At 37.0% G+C, this 21,783-nt stretch overlaps 1 protein-coding gene across 1 annotated transcript in view; it reads left to right on the top strand.

Annotated features, from left to right (window-relative positions):
• The window catches only part of MAN1A2 (mannosidase alpha class 1A member 2), a 135,221-nt gene that overhangs the window by 68,228 nt on the left and 45,210 nt on the right, over window positions 1-21,783 (top strand). The window contains exons 4-6 of the mRNA XM_082783363.1: window positions 52-170; window positions 2,476-2,556; window positions 20,755-20,849. Coding sequence (XP_082639489.1) covers window positions 52-170; window positions 2,476-2,556; window positions 20,755-20,849 — 295 coding nt within the window. The remainder of the gene's footprint in view (window positions 1-51; window positions 171-2,475; window positions 2,557-20,754; window positions 20,850-21,783) is intronic.

Genomic DNA, 21,783 nt, shown 5'->3' with positions numbered 1-21,783 from the left:
AAAAGTGATGAAATAATCAGTTGTAATAGAAATCTTTATTTTTGTGTTTAGGAAACTCACAAATGGGTGCTACCATAGTAGATGCACTGGATACTCTTTATATCATGGGGCTTCATGATGAATTCAGAGAAGGACAAGAGTGGATTGACAAAAATCTTGATTTCAGCGTGGTGAGTAGAACTTACCCATCTTAATATTTCTCTGGTCCCCTTCATGGTGTTCTGATGGAGGGGGAGAAGTCTTTCAGCTAGAGTTTAAAAAACTTGTGATTAAAAGTATTAGAAGTTGATATGCAAACTTAAGTGAAGTGTTCTGTTTCTAGCTTAATATTAAATAAAGAACACCATTAACTCTCCAATTGTAATTAAAGATATATACATATAATATTTTCAAAGTACAAAAAGTGGATAATGGAAGAAAAGGAAGGTGATCAGTGGGAAACTACAAGGCTTCTACAGAAGAAATGATTGCAGGAAAATAAGAGTTTACTGCTCATAATAGCTTGAAATAACTGAGTTGTGAAGGAGAATTTCTCCCCAGACAAAATGAAACATTGGTATACAGTCAGAAATGAGCAGATGTTTATTATTATTCTTATATTAAATCCTACATTTCAGAAAGGGTTTGTTGGCAATTTTGTTTGTTTGTTTTGTTTCATACATTTCCTGTCTGGCAAACATGAAAGAAATTCTACTTTCTGCCTTTTTTTAGTTAGTGCCAAATAATTATTCAGTATAAAACTGAAGACCCTAAATGTGTCAGAGATGGTGCAGACATAATGGTGCCATTATGGAAGGTGGAATAAATTACTACCACAGCTTTTGTCTGTTGTGAGGAAATCTCTATAGAAATTTGCAGAGTTAGTCTAGGATTTGGGTGAAATAAATTTGCATGACTCACTGAGGTTAAATTACAGCTTCCTTTGTATCAGAAAACATTTCTGAAGGTTAACAAGTTGTCTTGTATATGCAAGACTTGAGTGATTTCCTTATGTGGTTAAAGATCTAAAAAAAAAAAAAAAAAAGAGTTCCTCTTGAATTCTTTTACTGGGAAATACAAGTGACTGGTTTCACTATACACTGTACTGTTCCTTGTGTGATTCATGACTTTAATAGGTATTAATTAGAATCATACACTGCATTGTTGGTATTTTTCTTGTGTCATCTGTATCTGAATTAAAATACATCTTTTACTAAAAACCTATTTTTGTGAGTATTTCAAACTTCAGACTTCTAATCATCAGAACTGTTAGAGGAAATCTTTATTTATATAATCTCTTGGAGATAATGTGTGAAAAATATACATATTTTGTATACATGCAAAATGCATGATACAGCTATAGTTTCCATAGAAGTAGTGTTAAAGGAAGGATATACAGGTTTATATCATGTCACTGGTGTACTCACTGGTGGGAAAACTTGTGTGATAGTGATTTTCTGGATAAATTAAAGCTTGTTTTATTTCAATGTGTTTTGATAAAACAACATGTGTGTCTAATGGGTTGAATGAATAAAAGTTTATGAAAGACATGGGATTAAGCAAGCAAAGGAGTGAGTGGGGCTCAGAGGGAGGCAGAAAGACAATAAAACTAGGTAATTCCTCTTAGTTTTTCAGATTGGGTTACATGAGTCAAAATGTACCAGTGAATTTAACCCAAATATATTAATGTAGAGGGAGGCAGTAAAGTGGTTTCTCTTCAGCTGCAAAACCACTGAGAAGCTCTTGTTGTTACACCATTGAATACATAAAGGCTGTTCCTTGATGGAGAGTATCTTAAAATGAAGCTCTGAATTTGCACATTGGTAGTTCATGTTAAGAAAACATGTTACAGGAATTCTCTAATTATTCTTCTACTTTGTCCTGTAAACCAGGAGATTCAAAGTTATGTTTAAACATAAGAGAAAAGGTGCTGCATTATGGAAATGTACTAAATGTAAATGTTGCTTTCTCTCTCACCGTCCCCAAGCAACTAAAATTGTACTCTGTAGTGATAATATGATCAGAGAGTAGGAGAAAAACTAATTTGATTTTTAAAAATCAGTTGATGCTAGAGCTGGAATTAGCATTGTGTCATGAAGGCATTTACAGGAATTTTGGTATGATTTAACATATTGAAACAGTACAAACCCTTACATGTATATTGGTTTAGCATATAGAATAATAGAATCATCTAGGTTGGAAAAAACCTGCAAGATCATTGAGTCCAACCATCAACCTGCCCTACCGAGTCCTGTCACTAAACTGTGCCCTTAGTGCCATGTCCATACATGTCTTAAATACTCCAGGTATGGGCACTTCATCACTTCCCTGGGCAGCCTATTCCGGTGCTTGACCACCCTCTCCATGAAGAAATTCTTCCTAATGTCCAAACTGAACCTCCCCTGGCACAACCTGAGACAGTCTCCTCACATCCTGTTTGCCTTTTTTCTTTGATTAGAGAGTTGGTTAATTACTTACATTTTCTTTGTGTTTCAGAATTCTGAAGTGTCTGTATTTGAAGTCAATATTCGCTTCATTGGTGGTCTTCTAGCAGCATACTACCTTTCAGGCCAAGAGGTAAGGATACTGGAAGGTGTCTGTGTCATGTAATGTATTTTAGTAAATCAAGTTGCACATTAAGTTTTTTTTAGAATCTTGGTATATCATGGGTTTGCAAACTGATTTCACAGTAATGAGTTACACAGAGTAACCAAATTCTTTGAGTATGGAATCTATGAAGTTGGTTTCCGTGCCCATTTAAGCTGATTTAGGACCCTTTGTTAGAACTTTGAAACTGTTTTATCAAGATGCTTTCAAAAGAAGTCCACTTCAGTAAACATCAACCTGAAATGTCAAATCACTGTTCTTTAGTGACAAAAATAACTTGTTTTGATATTCTGTAACTCCTCAAAGCTAGAAATAATCTTTTTGTCACTTTTCTTGCAAGGCTACAGGTTTGTTTGACAAAAGCAGTACAACAATCTTCTTGCTATTTTCTCAGTGACAAACTGAGAAATATCAAGCCAATTCCATCCCACTTTTCAAATTTCTGTTAAAAAAGATTGGAGATTTACACTTCTGAGTGCTTATCCAAAGGCGTGCTTAGATTGAAAGGATGCATATACCCAAAGACTTGCAATCACAGATGACTTTGCTCTTCCCATAACATTGTTGCGATTTCATGCCTCATTGCTTCACATACTTTAATGGAGATGGAGGCTGACCCAACCTACAGATTAACTCATAGCTCTTCTCACATCTTAACAGCTTTCTATCTTTTCATCTGTTGCCTATGTCTTTTTATCTTTTGATTTTATCTTTTTTTTTTTTATTATTCCTTCCTTTTTTTTTTTTTTTTTTTTTTTATTTTAGCCATTCTGTAGTCCACTACCTAAAACTTTAGGTTTCCTGCCATATTTCACAGGTTAAGGTTTGATATGCTTTCAGGTATCCATACCTATTTTTTCCCTTTGTTTAGGGGACCACCACATACATATCAACAAGTTCTCATGGATTTTAAGCCTGCAACCCTAAGAGGAACCAGAAGAAACCCCGTATTAGTTGTCTTTTTATGTATTTGGCATCATCCTGGGACCCATTAATTTTCTTGTTAGCAGTGAGTTCATTTTGGAAGAAGAGTGTAGTGACAGAGTGCAAATCCAGCAGGTATCCTGAAAAAATTGAGAGTACATTTTTCATCAAGTACTACTTTTCATCCTTGTTGTTGTCAACATTCTTCAAGGACTGTGTCTACAGAGTGATCAGTTGCAAGCAGTCCTTTCTGTTGCACTGATTTATGTGGTCTGTGATAGAGGCCTAAACGAAAGAAGAAGCACAGAATTTTGCTACTCCATTTTATTTGTAGTAATGTAAGAGCTGAACAACTTGTGTTCACGGCAGTGAGTCTTTCTCTGCCTCCAGAATCTGTCAGGCTTAGGTCTGACATCAGAGATTACTGGCAGCTCAATAAAGTACTAAGTCAAGTCCCTTTAAGTACTGAAAAGGGGCTCTTTCAGTACTTAAAGTGGGTTTATGAAAAAAAAGGTGTAGAGAGAAACTTTTTACTTGGATAGATAATGATAGGACAAGGGGGAATTATTTTAAACTAAAAGAGAAGAGGTTTAGATTGGATGTTAGGAGGAAATTCTTCATTCAGAGGATGGTGAGGCAATCCTATAGAAGTTGTAGATGCCTCATCTCTGGAGGTGTTCAGGACCAGGTTGGATGGGGCCCTGGGCAACGTGATCTAGTGGGGTGGCATCCCTGTCCATGGTAGGGGAGGTGGAACTAAATAGTCCTTAAGGTCCCTTCCAGCTCAAGCCATTCTATGATCCTATACTTTGCCCTCAGGGAGTGGTCCAATGTTGCAAGTCAACCTTTAAAACCGATAGCTGTGGCAACTCTTCAGGAAGACAGCCTTTATAGCAGCTATCACTTGTGTCAGAATAGCAGTGAAATTCAAGCCCAGTTACTTTACACTTTTGTCCTAACAAAAGGCATAAAAATCCCTGAAAGATCATCCCAAATATTTGTTTTGAGCAAGCTTCCAAATTTCATCTGGGTCAGCATTATTAACCTACCAGTTTTCTTCTGAAGACCCCCAGAACAGAAGCTTTCTTTTGCTATCAGACATAAGCAAGGAAAACTGCTTGTAGCAATTTCTGTAGGAAAGATGTTTCATGGAGAGTGGTCTCAGCTGCATGTGGTTTTCAACTTGTGTCAGGGAGCAGCTGGAGCTGTTAGGAGGCATTGCTGTTCTTACCTTTAGTGTAATGATCTCAGCAGCATAGTGAAGGATGATTCCTTTCCAAAAATCTGTATTTCTGTCACTTGTAGCTCAGATCACATTTAGTACTATGTGATCACTGAAGCCTTCAAGCATTGAGTAGTGCAGTCCCACATCATCTTTTCAGCTACAAACATTGATCCTGTCTCTGGATAACTTCAGCTAGATTGTGCCCCTTGGAGTCATCTACCGTGAACATGGAAAACCTCAGAGAAAGAACAATGATCCCTCATCTACAGGATTACTGAGATAGATCAATGCTATACCTCTGCACAAGCACCTTAGCAAGAACCCTTTTTCCCCAGTATGCAGATGGGTGCAGCCAAACACTGCCAAAAGCATGTGTTTGCCTGCATTTGTAAGGCTGGGTACTCCTTTCCCTTTCAGTTCCTTCTAACCACTTGAACAGAGACAGAGCAATCTCCTTTGTGTAAAGAATTTTCATCAATACATTTTATGTCTTTCCTTCTCAGAAGGCTTTTATTCTCTTTCTTAAATTTTGACCACTGGACTGATTTTTGCCACTTAAAAATATTTCTATGGCATCAGTTTCACCAGTGGATTTTAAACACTTAATAACTTGTCGAAGATTATTCCTGTCAAGTGATTATATATTATCTTTATTTTCCAAAAAAAGGACTCATAAACAAGCGTTCACGCTTCATTTCTTTCAAATAGTTTGGCAGATAGGACTGCTTCTGGTACCTGAGAGACTACTTAATTTGCCAAGTTGGATGATTTCTCTGTAGTTTATCAGCGTGAATGAGATAAGCAGGGAAACTTGAGACTTTTCAGTAACTGAAGCCAGTAGAGAGAGATCTGCCTCTGAAGAGAACTTATTGGAGTCACTTTCCCATTTAAACTGTTGGAAACAGACTGCAGATCGCCATCAGGAGAATGAAGTAGCTGGGGAGAGAGACCTAACCCAGACCAAGAGAGTCAGAGGAATATGGTGTTACATGGATTTCTGTCTGTTTCACTGTGCACTTTTTATTTTATCCATATTAAGATGGATCCTTTCACTTTGTGTGTTTTCATTATCTTTCAGAGATTTGCCTTTGAGAAACTAAGTTTTTTGAGTCTGAATAACTCAAGACAGTTGACAATATTTAGCTGAAATTTTGATTTGAATGTTTTTATATGTGACATCACCTTTTGTAGTTAATATACATTTGGAATAATCTTAGTTATGTCTTTTTACAGACATGCAGTCGTTTCATGTTTTCTTGCTATTTCTTCTTTAACATTGGGTTTCAGTGTGTAAGCTTAGGTGTGTGGGTTGTTTTTTTTTTCTGATCCTCAAGAATCATTGCTTGTTTGAGATGCTTGTTCTGTGGGGTTTAAAAATTGCATCATCACAGGTGTATTTTATCTGAGGTGCCAAATTCAACTATGTCTACCCACAAAAGAAAACCTGTCCAGTAGGTGTGTGAGAGGCATCTGGTTCTTTGGACAAAATGATGGATGAATATCTGTATCTGTAGTAATATGATATTGAAAGGAGCTTGTTACTAGGCTGCAACTCCAGAATGTGTTCACTAAGGTCGTTCTTTTGAGCATAGGTTTCCCCCTCCAAAGCATATGTGCTGGCTGCATACAGTGCCACAGGTGCTCTTCTGTGCCAGATCTGACATGAATTTGGTCAGTAGGTCATAGGTTGTTTAGGAAGCATCATTCTGTTCTGCAAGCGCATAAAATGCAAGCCCAGCCAGAGGGAGATCACAAAGGAAGAGCAAGTCATTACTCGCCTTCTGTACAGCAGGCTGTGAAGGTGTGTGTGTCTAACACCTGTCTTTACATGCACCCAGGATGAACCTTCTATTTTTAATCATTTCTGTACAGTGGTACTGGATGTGTCCTATAAATGTTTGCTCATTAAGGTATTCACTATTCTTTGTAAGAGAACCTCTTATACTAATTTCAGGCATCATCAGTTGAGTAGTGGATAGATTTGTGGATAAAATACAGGAGATACTTGCTGATCTAGGTTTGCTTCAATGAACAGAAGCACGATGTTACATGTGCTTGGCTTTACCCTTTCTCAGAAGTTAGTATTCTGAGGGCCTGTGACCCTCAGTTACAGATTAGAGTTCTTAAAACTCTGAAAAATCCAGTACATGTTCTGAAGCAAGATGAATCAGAACAAGAAGTGCTGTAGCTGGTGTTGGTCTCTGTAAACTCAGATGTAACTCTCTTGACTAGCATCTTGTGGGAAGTCTGTAATAAAACCAAACATGGAGCCCATGGCATCTTGCTAGGCCTCCCTATAGAAGTTCAGCAGCAACTATTTGCAGTAGGATTCTGGGGTTGTTTCCAGTTGTTGTGTGTTCTGGTTTGTAAAGCAAGTGATAAGCAGGATTAGTAAGTGATACTTATAAGCTTTGCTTAGAGTTTACTTGATAGTAGTCCATAAAAAGGTTTGTGAGGTATGCTGGAGTATGCCCCGTTTTGCTGTTAGGAGAACTAAGCATCTTATCTAGCACGAACAGCATTTGTCTGTGGAGAGAGTCCTTAAGCTACTTGTTGAACTACTTGCTTTTTTCATTAAGTGGAGCTTCACCAGTTAAAACTTCTGATGTGACTGGTAGCATAAAGTATTTCTGCTAGCAGTAACACATGGGATGACAGAAGCCTGAGGATTGACAGTGTCAGTTGTTATAGGGAGTACACTACACTCACACTTGAGAACTAGCATCAAATAAAGAAAACAAAGCAAATATTATTCTAATAGCTGTTGTGTGATGGTGGCTGGAGGACATTTTTGCCATTAAGACAGTTATTGTCTGCTGCTGATTTATTAATACAATAAAAGGGATAGCATACTGTTTTATTTTTTGAAGAAAGTTATTCATGACATCTGCAATATGAAAAAGATTAATGATTCACTGTGCTTGCGTATGCCAGCAGTTCCTTTACATGGTTGTTTTTCTCCTTTTTATAAACACCATCAAAATGACGCTTCTTTCTGGGCATGATACTGTAGCTTGTTTGGATAAATTCAACCTGAAATCTGTCATTTAGAATCGAGAGCAAGAGCTGTAATCTGTCCAATGGTCCGTTAACAAATAATCAAAATAATCCTTTCAAGGATTTTTTTTTAATTTTTCCAGGGAACTGACATGCAGTGTTTCTCCTGTTCAGGAAAATTCCTTAGTAAAATTGTGTTATTTACACCAGTGGATATCCCTGACAACTGACCAGCATATGTAAAATCTAAGTCTTCAGTAAGCTAATATATTTCGTGAACTGTTTTCACAGTTGTCTTGCCTGTGCTTATGAAGGGGCTTATCTAAATTAAGTTTGTCAAAAAGTTAAAAACTCAGAAGAGATGACAGCACTGTGTACGTCCTGTCCAATATTTTCAGTTTATTGCCATGAGATGAGCTGCTTTTTCATAAATGATCCAGACAAGTCACAGGTCTTTAGCAACCTGAAAAAAAAAAATGTTTTATGGAGTTTTAAAGCAGTGCCATGTGTATGCCCACTGTAGTGCAGATTATAAACTTCGGACAATTTCTGTTTACTAGGCTTGTAGTAAACATTTTTTTGACTGGCAAATGATACTTCACCTAATTTATTGCTGAATCTTAGTACTGCATAACACCAGAAGAGGAAGAAAGGAAGAAGAAGCTGACTTTATTGTAATTTTGTTGACTACTGTAGGTTGAAATGAAAATAGGTTTGCCCATTGGTGTAATATGCCTTAACCTTAAAGCATTAGAATTAAAGGATAAGCTGTTTTAACAGTAAAAATAGGATAACTAAGAGTGGTTATAACTAAGGCAGTGATAGCCACTCTTAAAACTCTTAAATAGAATCATAGAATCATAGAATGCTTTGGGTTGGAAGGAACCTTAAGGAACTCATCTAGTTCGAACTCCCCTGCCATGGGCAGGGACACCTTCCACTAGACCAGATTTCTCCAAGCTCCATCCAGCTTGTCATTAAACAATTCTATGGATGGAACTTTGACAACTTCTCTGTACAACCTGTTCCAGTGTCTCACCACCCTCTGAGTAAAGAATTTCTTCCTTATGTCTAATCTAAGTCTACTGTTGTTTAGTTTAAAGGCATTCCCACTCGCCCTGTTACTGCACTCCTCGACAAAGAATCCCTTTCCAGCTTTCCTGTAGGCCCCCTTTAGGTACTAGAAGGCCACTCTAAGATCTCCCTGGGGCCTTCTCTTTTCCAGGCTGAACAATCCTAATTCCCTCAGCCTGCCTTCATAGGAGAGGTGCCCCAGCGCTTTGATCATCTTCGTGGCCTTCCTCTGGACATGTTCTAACAGGTCCATGTCCTTCTTGAGCTGAACACAGCACTTGAGGTGGGTTCTCACGAGAGCAGAGCAAAGAAGAAGAATCACCTCCTTCAACCTGCTGGCCACGCTGCTTTTGATGCAGCTTAGGGTACAGTTGGATTTCTGGGCTCTAAACCAGTTCACATTGAGCTTCTCATCAACCAACATCCCCAGGTCCTTCTCCTCAGGGCTGCTCACAATCCATTTTCCACCCAGCCTGTATTTGTGCTTGGGATTGCGCCAACCCGGATGCATGACCCTGCACTGGACCTTGTTGAACCTCATGAGGTTCTCCCAGGCCCACCTCTGAAGCCTGTCCAGGTCCCTCTGGAAGGCATCCCTTCCATCCACTGTGTTGACCGCACCACACAGCTTGGTGTCATCAGCAAACTTGCTGAGGGTGCACTCAATCCCACTGTCCATGTCACTGTCAAAGACGTTAAGCAGTGCTGGTCCCAATACTGATCCCTGAGGAACACCACTTATTGCTGATCTCCACCTGGACATTGACTGTGACTCTTTGAATGCGACAATCCAGCCAATTCCTTACCTACTGAGCAGTCCATCCATTAAATCTACGTCTCTCCAATTTAGTGACAAGGATATCATGCAGGAAAGTGGCACATGCTTTGCACAAGTCCAGGCAGATGAAGTCAGTTGCTCTTCCCTTATCCACCAATGCTATAACCCCATCGTAGAAGGCCACCAGATTTGTCAGGCATGATCTTCCTTTAGCAAAGCCATGTTGGCTGTCACCAATCACTTCCTTATTTTCCGTTTGCCTTACTGTGGTTTTCAGGAGGATCTTCTCCATGACCTTGCTGGGCATAGAGGTGAGACTGGCCTGTAGTTCCCTGGTCTCCTTTTTTTCCATTTTTAAAAAAGTGGGTTATGTTTCCCCTCTTCCAGTCGGTGGGATCTTCTTTGGTCATGTTACTGTAAAGGGTTATAATTGCTAAGAAAGAATAGGTCATTTGTCACTACCTGCATGCCATGTATTTCTTGATGACTGTGTCTATTAGCTTTTTGCTCCCTCTTTAGTAGTTTTAACTGTCATGCTGATGGGCACTGATAACAGCAAGCATGGTAACGTACCTGTGATTTTTCCATGTGTTTCATTTATTTGCATTGATGTCGACATTGTAAATGCTAATTTCTACTCACTGAGTTTTCCTACAAGAACTTTCCTGAGAAGTTTAGCTTCTGCACTGGAGGTTTTCACACTTGATCTCATTCTGAGAGGAAGTATGGTGTTCTTTTTGGACAACTGAGAGCACAGTTCTTCTGGCTGGATTGTTTAGGCTGCCCTTTTCCCTCTAAAACAAGAATAAAATTCAACTCCAGACATGATCACATTTTAACACAAGGCATCTTTGGTTTTGCATTTTGGAACTTCTTTGCATTCAGTGCTAAATTCCGTCTTTAAAAAGGAGTTTGAATATTAAAAAGGAGTTTGAATATTAAAAATAAAAAAGGTTGCTAAGCAAAACTACTAAAACTAGCAAGAATTCACTAACAAAAGTTGTGTTGCCTCTAAGCATATGTACACCTATCATGTGATAAAACTGAACTCTTCAAATCTATTAGGTATCAAGAGGATGCTAAGCCATCTGCAGTGGTTACCATATTACAGTTGAAAAATTGGAAAATCAGCAAACAAATTTGCACAGAAATGACCGAGAAGTGCTCTGGCCTAGTAATTATTATTTTGTTTTTAGTTTCAAAATCCAAAATTTCAGATACATGCCTAAACCAGAAGAATGTTTATGTTCAAAAAGGTCATTTAAGGTGACCTAGGTATCTGTGTCAGTCTATTTTCACTCCTTTTTCCCCACCCCAGGAATTCAGTTGATGAGATCATCAGCATAAAAATGATTTGGTAATAAAATGGCTCACATCAGAATGTATAGCTGACTGTTAATTTGCCTATGTTGAAATGGTAAGTAAATAGAAAACTATTGAAATTCAGTCAACTGGTCAATTTGGCTTGTACAGTTGAAGTCAGTTTTAATGTTACCAAAGTTGTACATGCAGACTGTTAGTTATAAAAAACGAACACACGGAAAACAATGACCCACATTGTCCAGACCAACAGAACAAGGGAATGTGTTTTGAGTATTCTGACTGAAGAATATGTGGAATTCGCAGAAGACGAGCAGCTCAACTCGAACTTTTTATGTGAAATCCTGTGGCAAAAGACCTGTAAGCATTTGGATTTACAGAACAAGTTTTGAATATGAGGAGGAATTTACTTCTGTTTAAGTCATTAAAAAAAAGGCCAGTGTTGGTATGCTCTAAACTTATTGGAAATCATGTTTTAAAAAGGATGTGTAGAAACAGCAGAAGTAGTAGAAAAATCATCAAAAGGTAGAGGAATCTCCTGTACACATGAATAGTCAGTCAATATATCATAGGTAAATCAATCCAGGTATGTCACTCTGTCAGCAAATAGTATTTAAAGTAAAGTTGGTAATTATTCTTTATTTTATACAGAAGTTGAGATTGTTGCTCTGAGCCTTTTTGATTTTTTGATTGCATGACATAAAAGAGGAAAATCCTTGTTACATCTGGCTGTAAGATCTATAAATTATTCTTCAGGAGTTTAGGATATTTCTCCTACCATTTTTCAAAATAAAAGTTTTTTCTAGTGTCTTGCAGAATTTATCCAAATATGAAGATTTGGTACTTACTAATTCATTGCTTATAGCTTGTGTTGACCATGTAATTTTTTGTCAGAGCTTGGACCTAATGCATGCATATAACTGTGAATAACCTATGTCTGCAAATATATAAAAACATGCCAGTTCATCCATTTAAAAAAAAAAACAAACAAACACAAAAACAACAAAATGCTATTTACTTGCTTTCAGGTGCAATGTAATGGACTGTATTTTGTATCTGACATAGTGTGAAGGATATGTTTTTGTAAATGTAAAAGCTATGTGTTTTTGTTTTTTTTTGAATATTTTGTTTCTAGAGTGTGATTTTTGCACTGTAATCTGTCACATCATACCAATGGGAGGAAGGAGTCTGTTTATAATGAGTGTACATAGTGTGAAACAATATGTAACTTCATCTATGTTTAACTTTTTTGTAAAGGCAAATACAGTCTAAGGAGGACTGAGTCATTTCTGGCAAAGTCTAAAGGGGAAATCAAGATTGATTTGAAATGGAAAGCTTGGCAGCACATTGAAGAGAAAGAGGAGACAGGAATAACAGAAAGTAGAAACTGATACAATGTAAGCACAGCTGAAGGACAAAAAAGATGACATAGCACAGAAAAGTATATGTGAAAATAAGATATTTGACGTGAGTGGAGAATGTATTAGGAACAAATGTTGCCAAAAATGCTATAGATTAATAATCAGAGGTGGTAGATAATTTTTATTGCATGAGAAAGACTCTTATAAAACTTGTAAATATAGTATAAATGGCTTAATTACTTGATTTCAGAACTGTTGTTAGGGTTCCTAATACATAGTTTCTTTCTAGAATCTACAGAGATACTGGATCATCAGTTGGGTTGGAACCCTTAGGAACATAGTACAGGCTTGGTATTAGCAAAATAACAAGGATCATTGATAAAAAACAAACTGAAAAACCTACCAAGATAAATTTCTACTGTTTACTTTGTCTGAGTGTGTTTAGCCAGGAAGATATGTTGAAAGGCAGATACGTTAGGGTCAATTCTAGGTCTGAAGAATCTGCTCTGGTGATGAGAAAGTGTTTTTCCCTATTAACCCAGGCTGTTCCTAGTACTCTTGTTTCTTGTAGCTAGACTCTTGTAATTCTCTTCATGGTCTCTTGTTATTGTCTTCTCTGCTTTGTCCTTCCTTCCATTCATATTCTGGCCTTCCTCCTGATGCCTTCTTCTTCATCCCTTCTGCTCCTGTTCATGCTCTTTTAATTTCTTCTGCCTGACACTTTGTGTGAGGTGGGAGACTGGAAGGCCTGCCTTTACCACTTTTGCTTCCCTGCTGGTAAAGCTCTATACTGATCTTCTGCCCCTTGATGACTGTTTTGTTTTGTTTCCTGTTGGCCATCCAGATATGTTTTATCTTCCTCATTCTGCTTTCTTTTTTTTTTTTTTTTTTTTTTAAGTCAATCCTTCTTGCTGCCTGCAACCAGTAGGAGAACACTTAAGCCAGATGCCAGAGATTGTGTGCTCTCACATCTGATTCCCAGTGCTACTCTGGCTCCCACAGCAAGAAGAAATCACGTGAATGGAGAGGCTCTTAAAAGCCCAGTTGTGTCTTTGGAGCATGCATAGGTGTGAGTGATTCTGTTTGGTATGTTGTACAAATGCAAGATTGTTGCTTCTAGAAGGTTACTGATCTAACAGGTTAATACAGCCTGTATATTTGAACTTACAGCAAAGAAATCGAATCTGAAAAGAAGGAAAAATAAAGCAAAAACAAAATGCCTGGACTCAAAGCAACTTTCTAATAAAAATAGAAGACAGAATTAATTCAAAACAGCCATGAATTTTGGCTCAGCTAGGCAGGATGAGAAACAGTATAATATCTCTTACTGGAATGATCAGATCTAGGAGCCGTTTATATGCCAGATTCTCATAGCACTTATTCTTAATTTTAAATGATTTGTGATGTTAGCTGACTGGTATGAAGTGTATCAGATTTGAAGGTCCTTTAAAAATGAAGAAAGTGTAACTTTTCTACTCATGAAACCAATGCCAAGGAAGTAAATGGAAATGATGCAGTTTAATTGGGGCACTATTAACCTGTGCCAGGTAATTTAAATGTGATTAGCTGGTTGTCCAGTGCATGCCAAACTTTTACATTTAGGTCTTACAGAGCAAAGATTTCAAATATTTCTAGTAAGTTAATTATGCACAAGCTTTTTATGTAGATTTTTCAAAAATATCAGTAGTGTGAAACCAATGAATATTTCATTAGATCCTAAGATGCTATAGCCAACAGTAACTAGATTCTTCAAGTCTGTTGTCCAGGAAAGCAGCTTTGGAAAACTTTAGTAAAAGATAAAGATAGTATCACTTAAGAATTCTGTTTGCAAATCCTTCACTGCTGGTGGTAAAAAAAAAAAAAAAAAAAAAAAAAAAAAAAAAAAAAAAAAAAAACCTCCATAATATTTATTATCATATATTAAAGAAGCAACATTTGAACATACAAACATGCTCCTTTGTAAAATATAAATAGGGAAAATTGTAGTCAGCCAGATAATCTGTTTATCTGGATTTAATTGATGCAGTTCAAATATTTTTCTTCATTTATTATTCTGCTCAGTTTTAGACTGTAGCTGAATTACATGATCAAATAGGCATTTAAATGTTTTTCTGTGCAATTCTAACATAGGAACTACCAATAGGGTAGTTTTTCTAGGTTGTCTGTTCCATTCAGATCAGTTGATACAATGGGGTATTTTTTTGCCATATCTTTTACTGGTACTTTACCTTTGCCTGTGTTCAAAATCCCACAAAACATGACCTTTTATTTTTATCTCAAAAAAGTGTAGAGCCTCTAGGAAAGAAGAGATCTGGAGACTTGGGTTATGAATAGACCTGTACAGTCCTGCAGGCTTTTCTGGGCTTTTTGTTTTAGAAATGGAGTGCAGAGTGCAATTGCAGCTTTTTCCTTGAAGTCAGGATAATTCTAATACAACACGTTAAGAAATTTTTGCAAGCTAGATAGAAATATTAAGGGTAACTAGGCTTGCATAACCATAATTTTTAGAACAGAGGCAACTGTTCTGTCACCTGAGTTCATGCATCATCTGGAACTGGACAGCCTTTCTTACCTTCCTACCATTCTTTCTTTCAAATTGTTTACAAAAAGTATATCTTGCAGAGAGGTGTTCAGTATGACTTTGTTTTATAAAAATATTTGTCTTATGTGTAGTGTCACTGGCTAAACAAAATGTTGGCCTAGTCTACAAGTTTTGAAAATATAGCAGAAAATTCTCAGAAAATTCATTTTCAAAGGCACTTTTCCTTTAGTTAAAAAAAAAAAAAAGCAAACAACAACAACAACAACAAAACAATTTTACTTTAGAGATTATCATTAAACAGAAGAGAGGGTCCTGGATTAGAATAGATGCAGGAAACAGCAGTTGCAATACATTCAGAAATGTTGACTTTGAGATTGGTGAATTACTAATGTGTTTTTTTCTTTTTTTTTTTTCTTGTTGTTTCTTTCTTTCTTTTTTAAAGATTAAACATTTCATAAAGTATCTCGTTTCCTGAAACCAGTAAATCAGCAAATCATGTAATATTTATGGGTGAAGTATTGTCTGCTCAGATGAGTTGTTCTTGAGATACCAGAATTCTCTTACACAAGAGGACTCTACATCAATAATTGCATAAACAGAAGTAATTAATCCCAGACTTCCATAAGGGTGAATTTTAGCAGTGTTCTAAAATTCTGAAGACTGTTGAGATTAAAAGACCCATACCAAATTCCATTGACTGTCTGTGTAAATTTTTGCATATAATTGCCTCATACCTTACAGAAGTGCAGTGATACTCTCTGCCTTGAGTTCAGGAAGGCTTTCAGCACCATATCACATAAGATCCTCACAGAGAAGCTGCTGAGGTATGGGCTAGATGAGCAGATAGTGGTATAGATTGAAAACTGGCTGAATGGTGAGGCCCAGAGAGTAGCGGTCAGTGGCACAAAGTAGTGAGAGGCCAGTAGCTATTGATGTACCCCAGGGGTTAGTACTGGGCCCAGTCCTGTTCAACATGTTTATTAATGATCTGGATCTGTTGAGCATACCATTGGCACATTCGCAGATTAAATTATAAGGAGTCACCAGAGGGTCACACTGCCGTCCAGAGAGACCTAGACAAGCTGGAGAAATGGGCTGACAGGATCCCCGTGCAGTTCAACAAAGAGAAGTGCAAAGTCCTGCACCGGGGAGGAGCAGCCACGTGCACCAGTACATATTGGGGGCTAGCTGTCTGGAAAGTAGATAGGCAGAAAAGGACTGAAGTGGTCATCAAATTGAAAATGAGACAGCAATGTGCCCTTACTGCAAAAAAGGCTAATGGTATCCTGGCTTCATTAGGTCAAGTACTGCCAGCAAGTCAAGGGGAGTGAGTGATCCTTCCTCTCTGCTCTGCTCGGCAACTGTGAGGACACACTTGGAGTACTGTATCCAGTCCCGGACTCCCAAGTTCAGGAGAGATGTGGACATACCAGAAAGGGCCATGAAGATGACTTAACAGACTGGAGGGTGTCTCTTATGAGGAAAGGCTGTGAAAGCTGGGACTGCTTAACCAGAAGGGAAAGCACAGGGGGAATCTTATAATAAAATATAAATATCTATGTATAAATTTGTGAAGGGAGGGTGCAAAGAAGACAGAGACAGTTGACATCATAGTCCAGATTTAAGCTGATTCTTGGTGAACTTTTTTTTTTTTTTTGACTCTTAGAATGCTGAGGTGGGTTTGGGCTTTTCACTTCTGTGTTATTTTTTTCTGTCATAGAGAAATTAAAATAAATTCAGAGACCATTCCTTTCTAGGACAAGTCTTCTCTTGTCTAAAGACTTTGTCTTTTAGAAGCACTGCATGTTGTTCGTCAAGTACTTGGTAATCATTACAGCTCACCAAGACACATATGGTAGTGTTTAATAGCATTGGCAAATATTTCTTTGTTAAACCTCTGCTATGACTCAATATACTTCCACTGCTGAAAAGTTGCAGTTGTATTTATGTAATTCTGCATCTTTTTACCACCAAAAATGTTGTAGTTTATAGCTGCCTTGCTAAATCTCACATCATCACAGATTTACTTTCTCCAGGACAAATTCTAGATGCGACAGACCTCTTCAATCATTACTCACAAAGTGCTTTTCCACTTTTTTTTTCATACTATGATAGCTGAAATGTTACCTCAACCTTTTTGTATCTCCCTCTTGTCACGAGACCTTTCTAATGAAATCCTTGGAATTTATGAGAAGCAAATACATTATAAAGAGGGACCTATTTCTTCGTAGCATGATATCCCTTCTTTCAGTGGGGAACTCTCTAGGAACATTGTAAAACTCTGGTGTTCCCAGTCTTATATAGGGGTGTTGTGTGTCTTTGGAACTTAAAGCTGTTCACCTGTCTTGCAGGCTTTTTATTCTAAGCCTTCATAGGCAATGAAACAAATATGCTTATTAAGGTAGCTATGTTTCTTTTTGCAATAATGCTACATATTTTGGTTTTCAGCAGTAAATCATACCACTAGTCCCTATCTCTGCTCATGCAGAAAGTCCTAACTGACGAGTTGAATTTTAAATGGGTGGTTATCCACAAAAGGACTGTAAATAGTTCAGTAATGCATATCGAATTCCAAAGGTAAAAAGATAACTACTTTAGATTGAGTCAAGATTTTAGACTGTGCCAAACAATATTCTCAGCGGTCTGAATCTATTGGTGTGAGATGCTCTGTTCATTATCTGCTTTCAGTATTTGAATAGGCCAGCCTTGACATCTTACTTCATGCTTCTGTTATTTTGTATTCTCCATGACCATGGAGAACACAGTTTATTTCATTTTTCCGTGTATTGGCATTGTATGGACTGAAAGGTTACTATCCTGTCTTCTCTTGAACATCTTTTCTGTAGGCTAAATAACCACAGTGCTTCTACTGTTTCTTAACAAGGTCTAATTTCAAGGCATCCATTCATTTGGGTTCTTCTCTGTTCTTCCTGCTTGTGTTGTTCTTGAAATGCAGTGCCTAACAATGGGGAACTGCCAAGGATGAAACAGAATCTATTAGTTCAACTTCTTCAAAACAAACAAACAAACAACTCATGCTTACTATATTATAAGTGATCATGCTGTCTGCTGTCATAGCATTATTTACAAGTTAGGGCCTCGTGCATTTACTGCTGCTGTTGTGGTACGTCTGAAATTTATTAGAAGGAGCTGTTTAAGTTAGATCAGCAGAATACTGTGGTCACATCTGCAGTCTCTCCTACAAATGACATTTCATCTACCACTGCTTGTTTTATTTCCCTCTTTTCTCTACCTTTCTACAAATGTGCTCTTCTAGTTACTTTGCTCTGATAAAAACCTAAGCAGCTTTCTCTCCAATCTTGGAGAGAAATGAGTATGCATAGATAAATGAGTATGCATAGATAGATGCAGTATCAAACATTAGGTTGTTTTGTTACCCAAAAACAACAGTGAGAAATTCATAGGACTCTGAGATGGTGGTGGGGTTGGAAGGTATGCTAATATGAAGTAATGGCCTATCTTCAGTTGCATATAAGTGTTTTATTTGATGAGAAGGGTAAGGATGGGCAGTTTCACCCTTTGGCACTAAATAGTAGTGCTCAGAGTCCTCAGTTCAACAGAGGTGTCAGGAATGTGCCTCTAATCACAGCAAGTTTTCACAGATGCTATTAATATCATTGTCTGAATTAACGGTCGCTACTTTCCACTGGCTTTCTGTTTTTTTTTTCACATGCTGAAATGACTGGCACAGTGGCTATATTGCTTTCCCTGCCCCTGTGTAGATTCATGTACATTTTGCTCAGCTTAGCCTGTGCTTTCTGCACTGTTACTAAAAAACCGCTTCCAATATATTATTTTTTCCTAAGTTATTGTAGTACATTTCATATTGACTAAAAGCTGGATAGTAGTACATAAATAGGTAGCCATTGGGAATATTCTTCTAGTGAGGAAGTTTCTAGGGATATTCTCCCACTGAATATTCTTGCCACAATTTTTCAGTAATTTTCAAATTGCAAACAAATGCAAACAAATAATTGTATGCGTAGAGTTTTCAAAAGGTGCAGGATCTAAATTCATGTCAGAGACATCTTTCCAAACTATGTACCGTTTAAGTAGAACTTATAATTCTGTTCTGGAGGTGTGGAAATTGTTCTGCATTGTAGAGGTAACTCACTGCAGGTGGTGATAGCAGTTCTATCTGGTCTTGGCCCATCTATTAAAAATCTAAAATTTCAGCATGATTTTTTGACATACGTTCGTAGATGCAAAGCTGCTAATTTACCAATGCCAAGGCAGAGCTTTTAGTTTTCTTCAGGGTTTCTTTTTTTTTTTTTTTTTTTTTTTTTTTTTTTTTTTTTTTTTTGCAATTACCATAGACTCCACCTGTATTATTCCTCTTACTTATACTATGCCTTCCTATTTTGACTTGGGCCTTTATTCAAAGTCAGAGTCTCTGAATTTTACCGTTAAATTTCAGCATGTTTTCTCACTGTCTTTTGTCAATATCATTGCTGAAAATCATTCAAGCCACGTTGCCTCCATTACTTCACACTTACATCAAATCCTATTTTCCTATTTTGATGATTCCAGTATCCGCTTTTTCAGTTTAGACATACTTCGTCTTAGAATTCATTTAGAATACCTCTGTAGAAGTTTTTTCCTGGCTCATTGCTTTCAGATCCACCCCCATCTCTTCATACTCCACTGCATCAAATGCAATTAGATGTCATCTTTAATATTCTTTTCTGTCTATTTCATGTCTTACTAGTCACCTTCTAAAATATTAAGATATTGATCTTTTCCCACCTTCATATGAAAAATGAGAATAGTCTTGATTGCTTATTTTTCAGATTCCCCAGGCAGCATCTTTTCTCTTTTCCTCCTCTAGACTTTAAAAAAGGAAGAAATCATTTTTATAAACATAACAGAGCTTTCTTGCAGTCCTTCTTAAAGCTTTTAATTCTCTTCATTACAGAATATTGGTCAGCTAGTTGATAATACTGTCTTTATAGTTTGTCCCTGTTGTATAAGTAATTGTAGAGCATGGTAGCTCTTTTTGTTAAATGTTTGTGCAGTGCCTCAGCAGATGAATAATGTTATCTCCTAATTAAGAAGATGCTTTTGCAGAAATATGGTGAATATTGACAATGAGTTAATTGATGTGTGTGCTAGCAACTAGCTACTAAGACCAATTTTATGTCATTGGCATCTGCCAAGTATGCCTTCTTGGAAAAGATGCTTCCTATAGGCTTAGCAGAAACTTTCTCCAAGTTACTAATTTAACTAATGAACATCAGGCTCTAAATAAAGATATTACAGGTTTATGTTCTGAAAGCACATTTTTTAGAGAAATGAAAAACAACAATGGAAATTAATTTTGTCCGGTCAGTAAATTGTACGACTAATCAAACTGGAGAGGAAATACTAAGCCTGTTATTTTTCTTCTGTATTATCAATGAAATAAAAGCTACAGGAAACTGCGCATATTTGGTTTTGCTTAGACAGTGTTCATAAAAAGATAGGAAATCCGTCTACACTAAATATATTGTTAAAGAGATTGTAAGTTTGTAAAAGTTAAAACGCTTGTGTGTCAGGTGGAGGAATTGTCTTGCTTTTAGCTCCAAAATATAAAGTATGTTCTAAAGACTGCTGTACACAGTGTTTGAAACTCTTAATGTTGGTGGAAGGAGGTGGAGTGAGGATTGATATCCTTCTTTCATAGGAACCTTAGCAAAGTTGCTGGTGAGCATGGAGGCAAAGTCATTAACATAACGAGTTTTCTTTTCATTTCATTTTCTTTGTTCAAATCTTAATGATACTCATAAAGTGAACAAGTGAAAATAAATGAGAAGTTAATGCATTATCTTTTTTTGCAACATAAAGCTTTTCTTAGATGAAGTGGGTGGGGCAAGGAAATTTCAGTCCTTATAGTTCTTGGAGATAAATCAGAATTTGTAACTATTTCCACTTTATCCTACTATCTTAGGTTTTCAAGATCAAAGCAGTGCAGCTGGCAGGAAAACTTCTTCCAGCCTTCAACACGCCTACAGGTATACCATGGGCAATGGTGAATCTGAAAAGGTAACGAATTTTCTTTTGTGTTCTCTGTGTTTTTCCCCTTCCTCCAACTTAGAATTAGTAATGGCATATGTCAGTTCTTCTAAGTAGTGCAATTGTAGAAAATGATGACAAATTGGTATTTCTGGAACTTAAGAATAATGTTAATAGAGATCAGAGCATCCTACCTCATTAACTGCAATAATTTGTGACCATTAATTTTTTCCCTGATTCTGCAGTAAGAATTCAACATGTCATTAGAACATATTGAGTTTATTATGCCATATGTTGTCCTAGAACTTAATGATTAATTGTTTAGTCATCACATTCCTATTAAAAAACAAAATTGTTTAGACGCCGTGGTTGAATTTACTGATTTTTATGGACTTTGTGAGCTGTATGTTACTATGAGAAATCTCAAAAAGTTTTAGGATGCTGAAGATACTCAATCATGATGATTCATTTTACAGTTTGGCTTAGGTATAAAGGCTAGTGTGCTGAAGTCCACTATGGTCAGTTGAGATGGATAGGCTCCTTTGATGGCTGTTCAGCTGAATACTGAACTTAGGTGGTCTGAATAGCCTTGTGGAAGAAAATTGCCTTGTCTAATTTATCTTGCATTGCTTGTTCAATTCTGGGTTTTCCCTCAAATTTTGAAAGCATTTTTTGACACAAGGCATTTTTTCTATTTTATCATTGTGGTGCCAAAATTTTCCTGTTAGTGCATTCACTGTCTCAGTCTCTTGGTAGCATACAGAGCCAGCTGGCATCACAGCAGAAAATACAGTGGCTAACATGCAAGGAAGCAGTGACAGTAGCATGTGTATGTGTGAATGCTTATCATGAGGCTAACACACACATAAAAGGCAAGGCCTGAAAGACAGATATGAAAAATTAGCAACTTGTGTTTTATTAGATTTTGTATTTTTCATGAAACACTTTATTTTCTCTCTGTATG

This window comes from Aythya marila (genome assembly GCF_965140915.1).
Source record: "Aythya marila genome assembly, chromosome: 1".
NCBI lineage: Eukaryota > Metazoa > Chordata > Aves > Anseriformes > Anatidae > Aythya > Aythya marila.
This window is presented reverse-complemented; position numbering and strand designations above follow the sequence as displayed.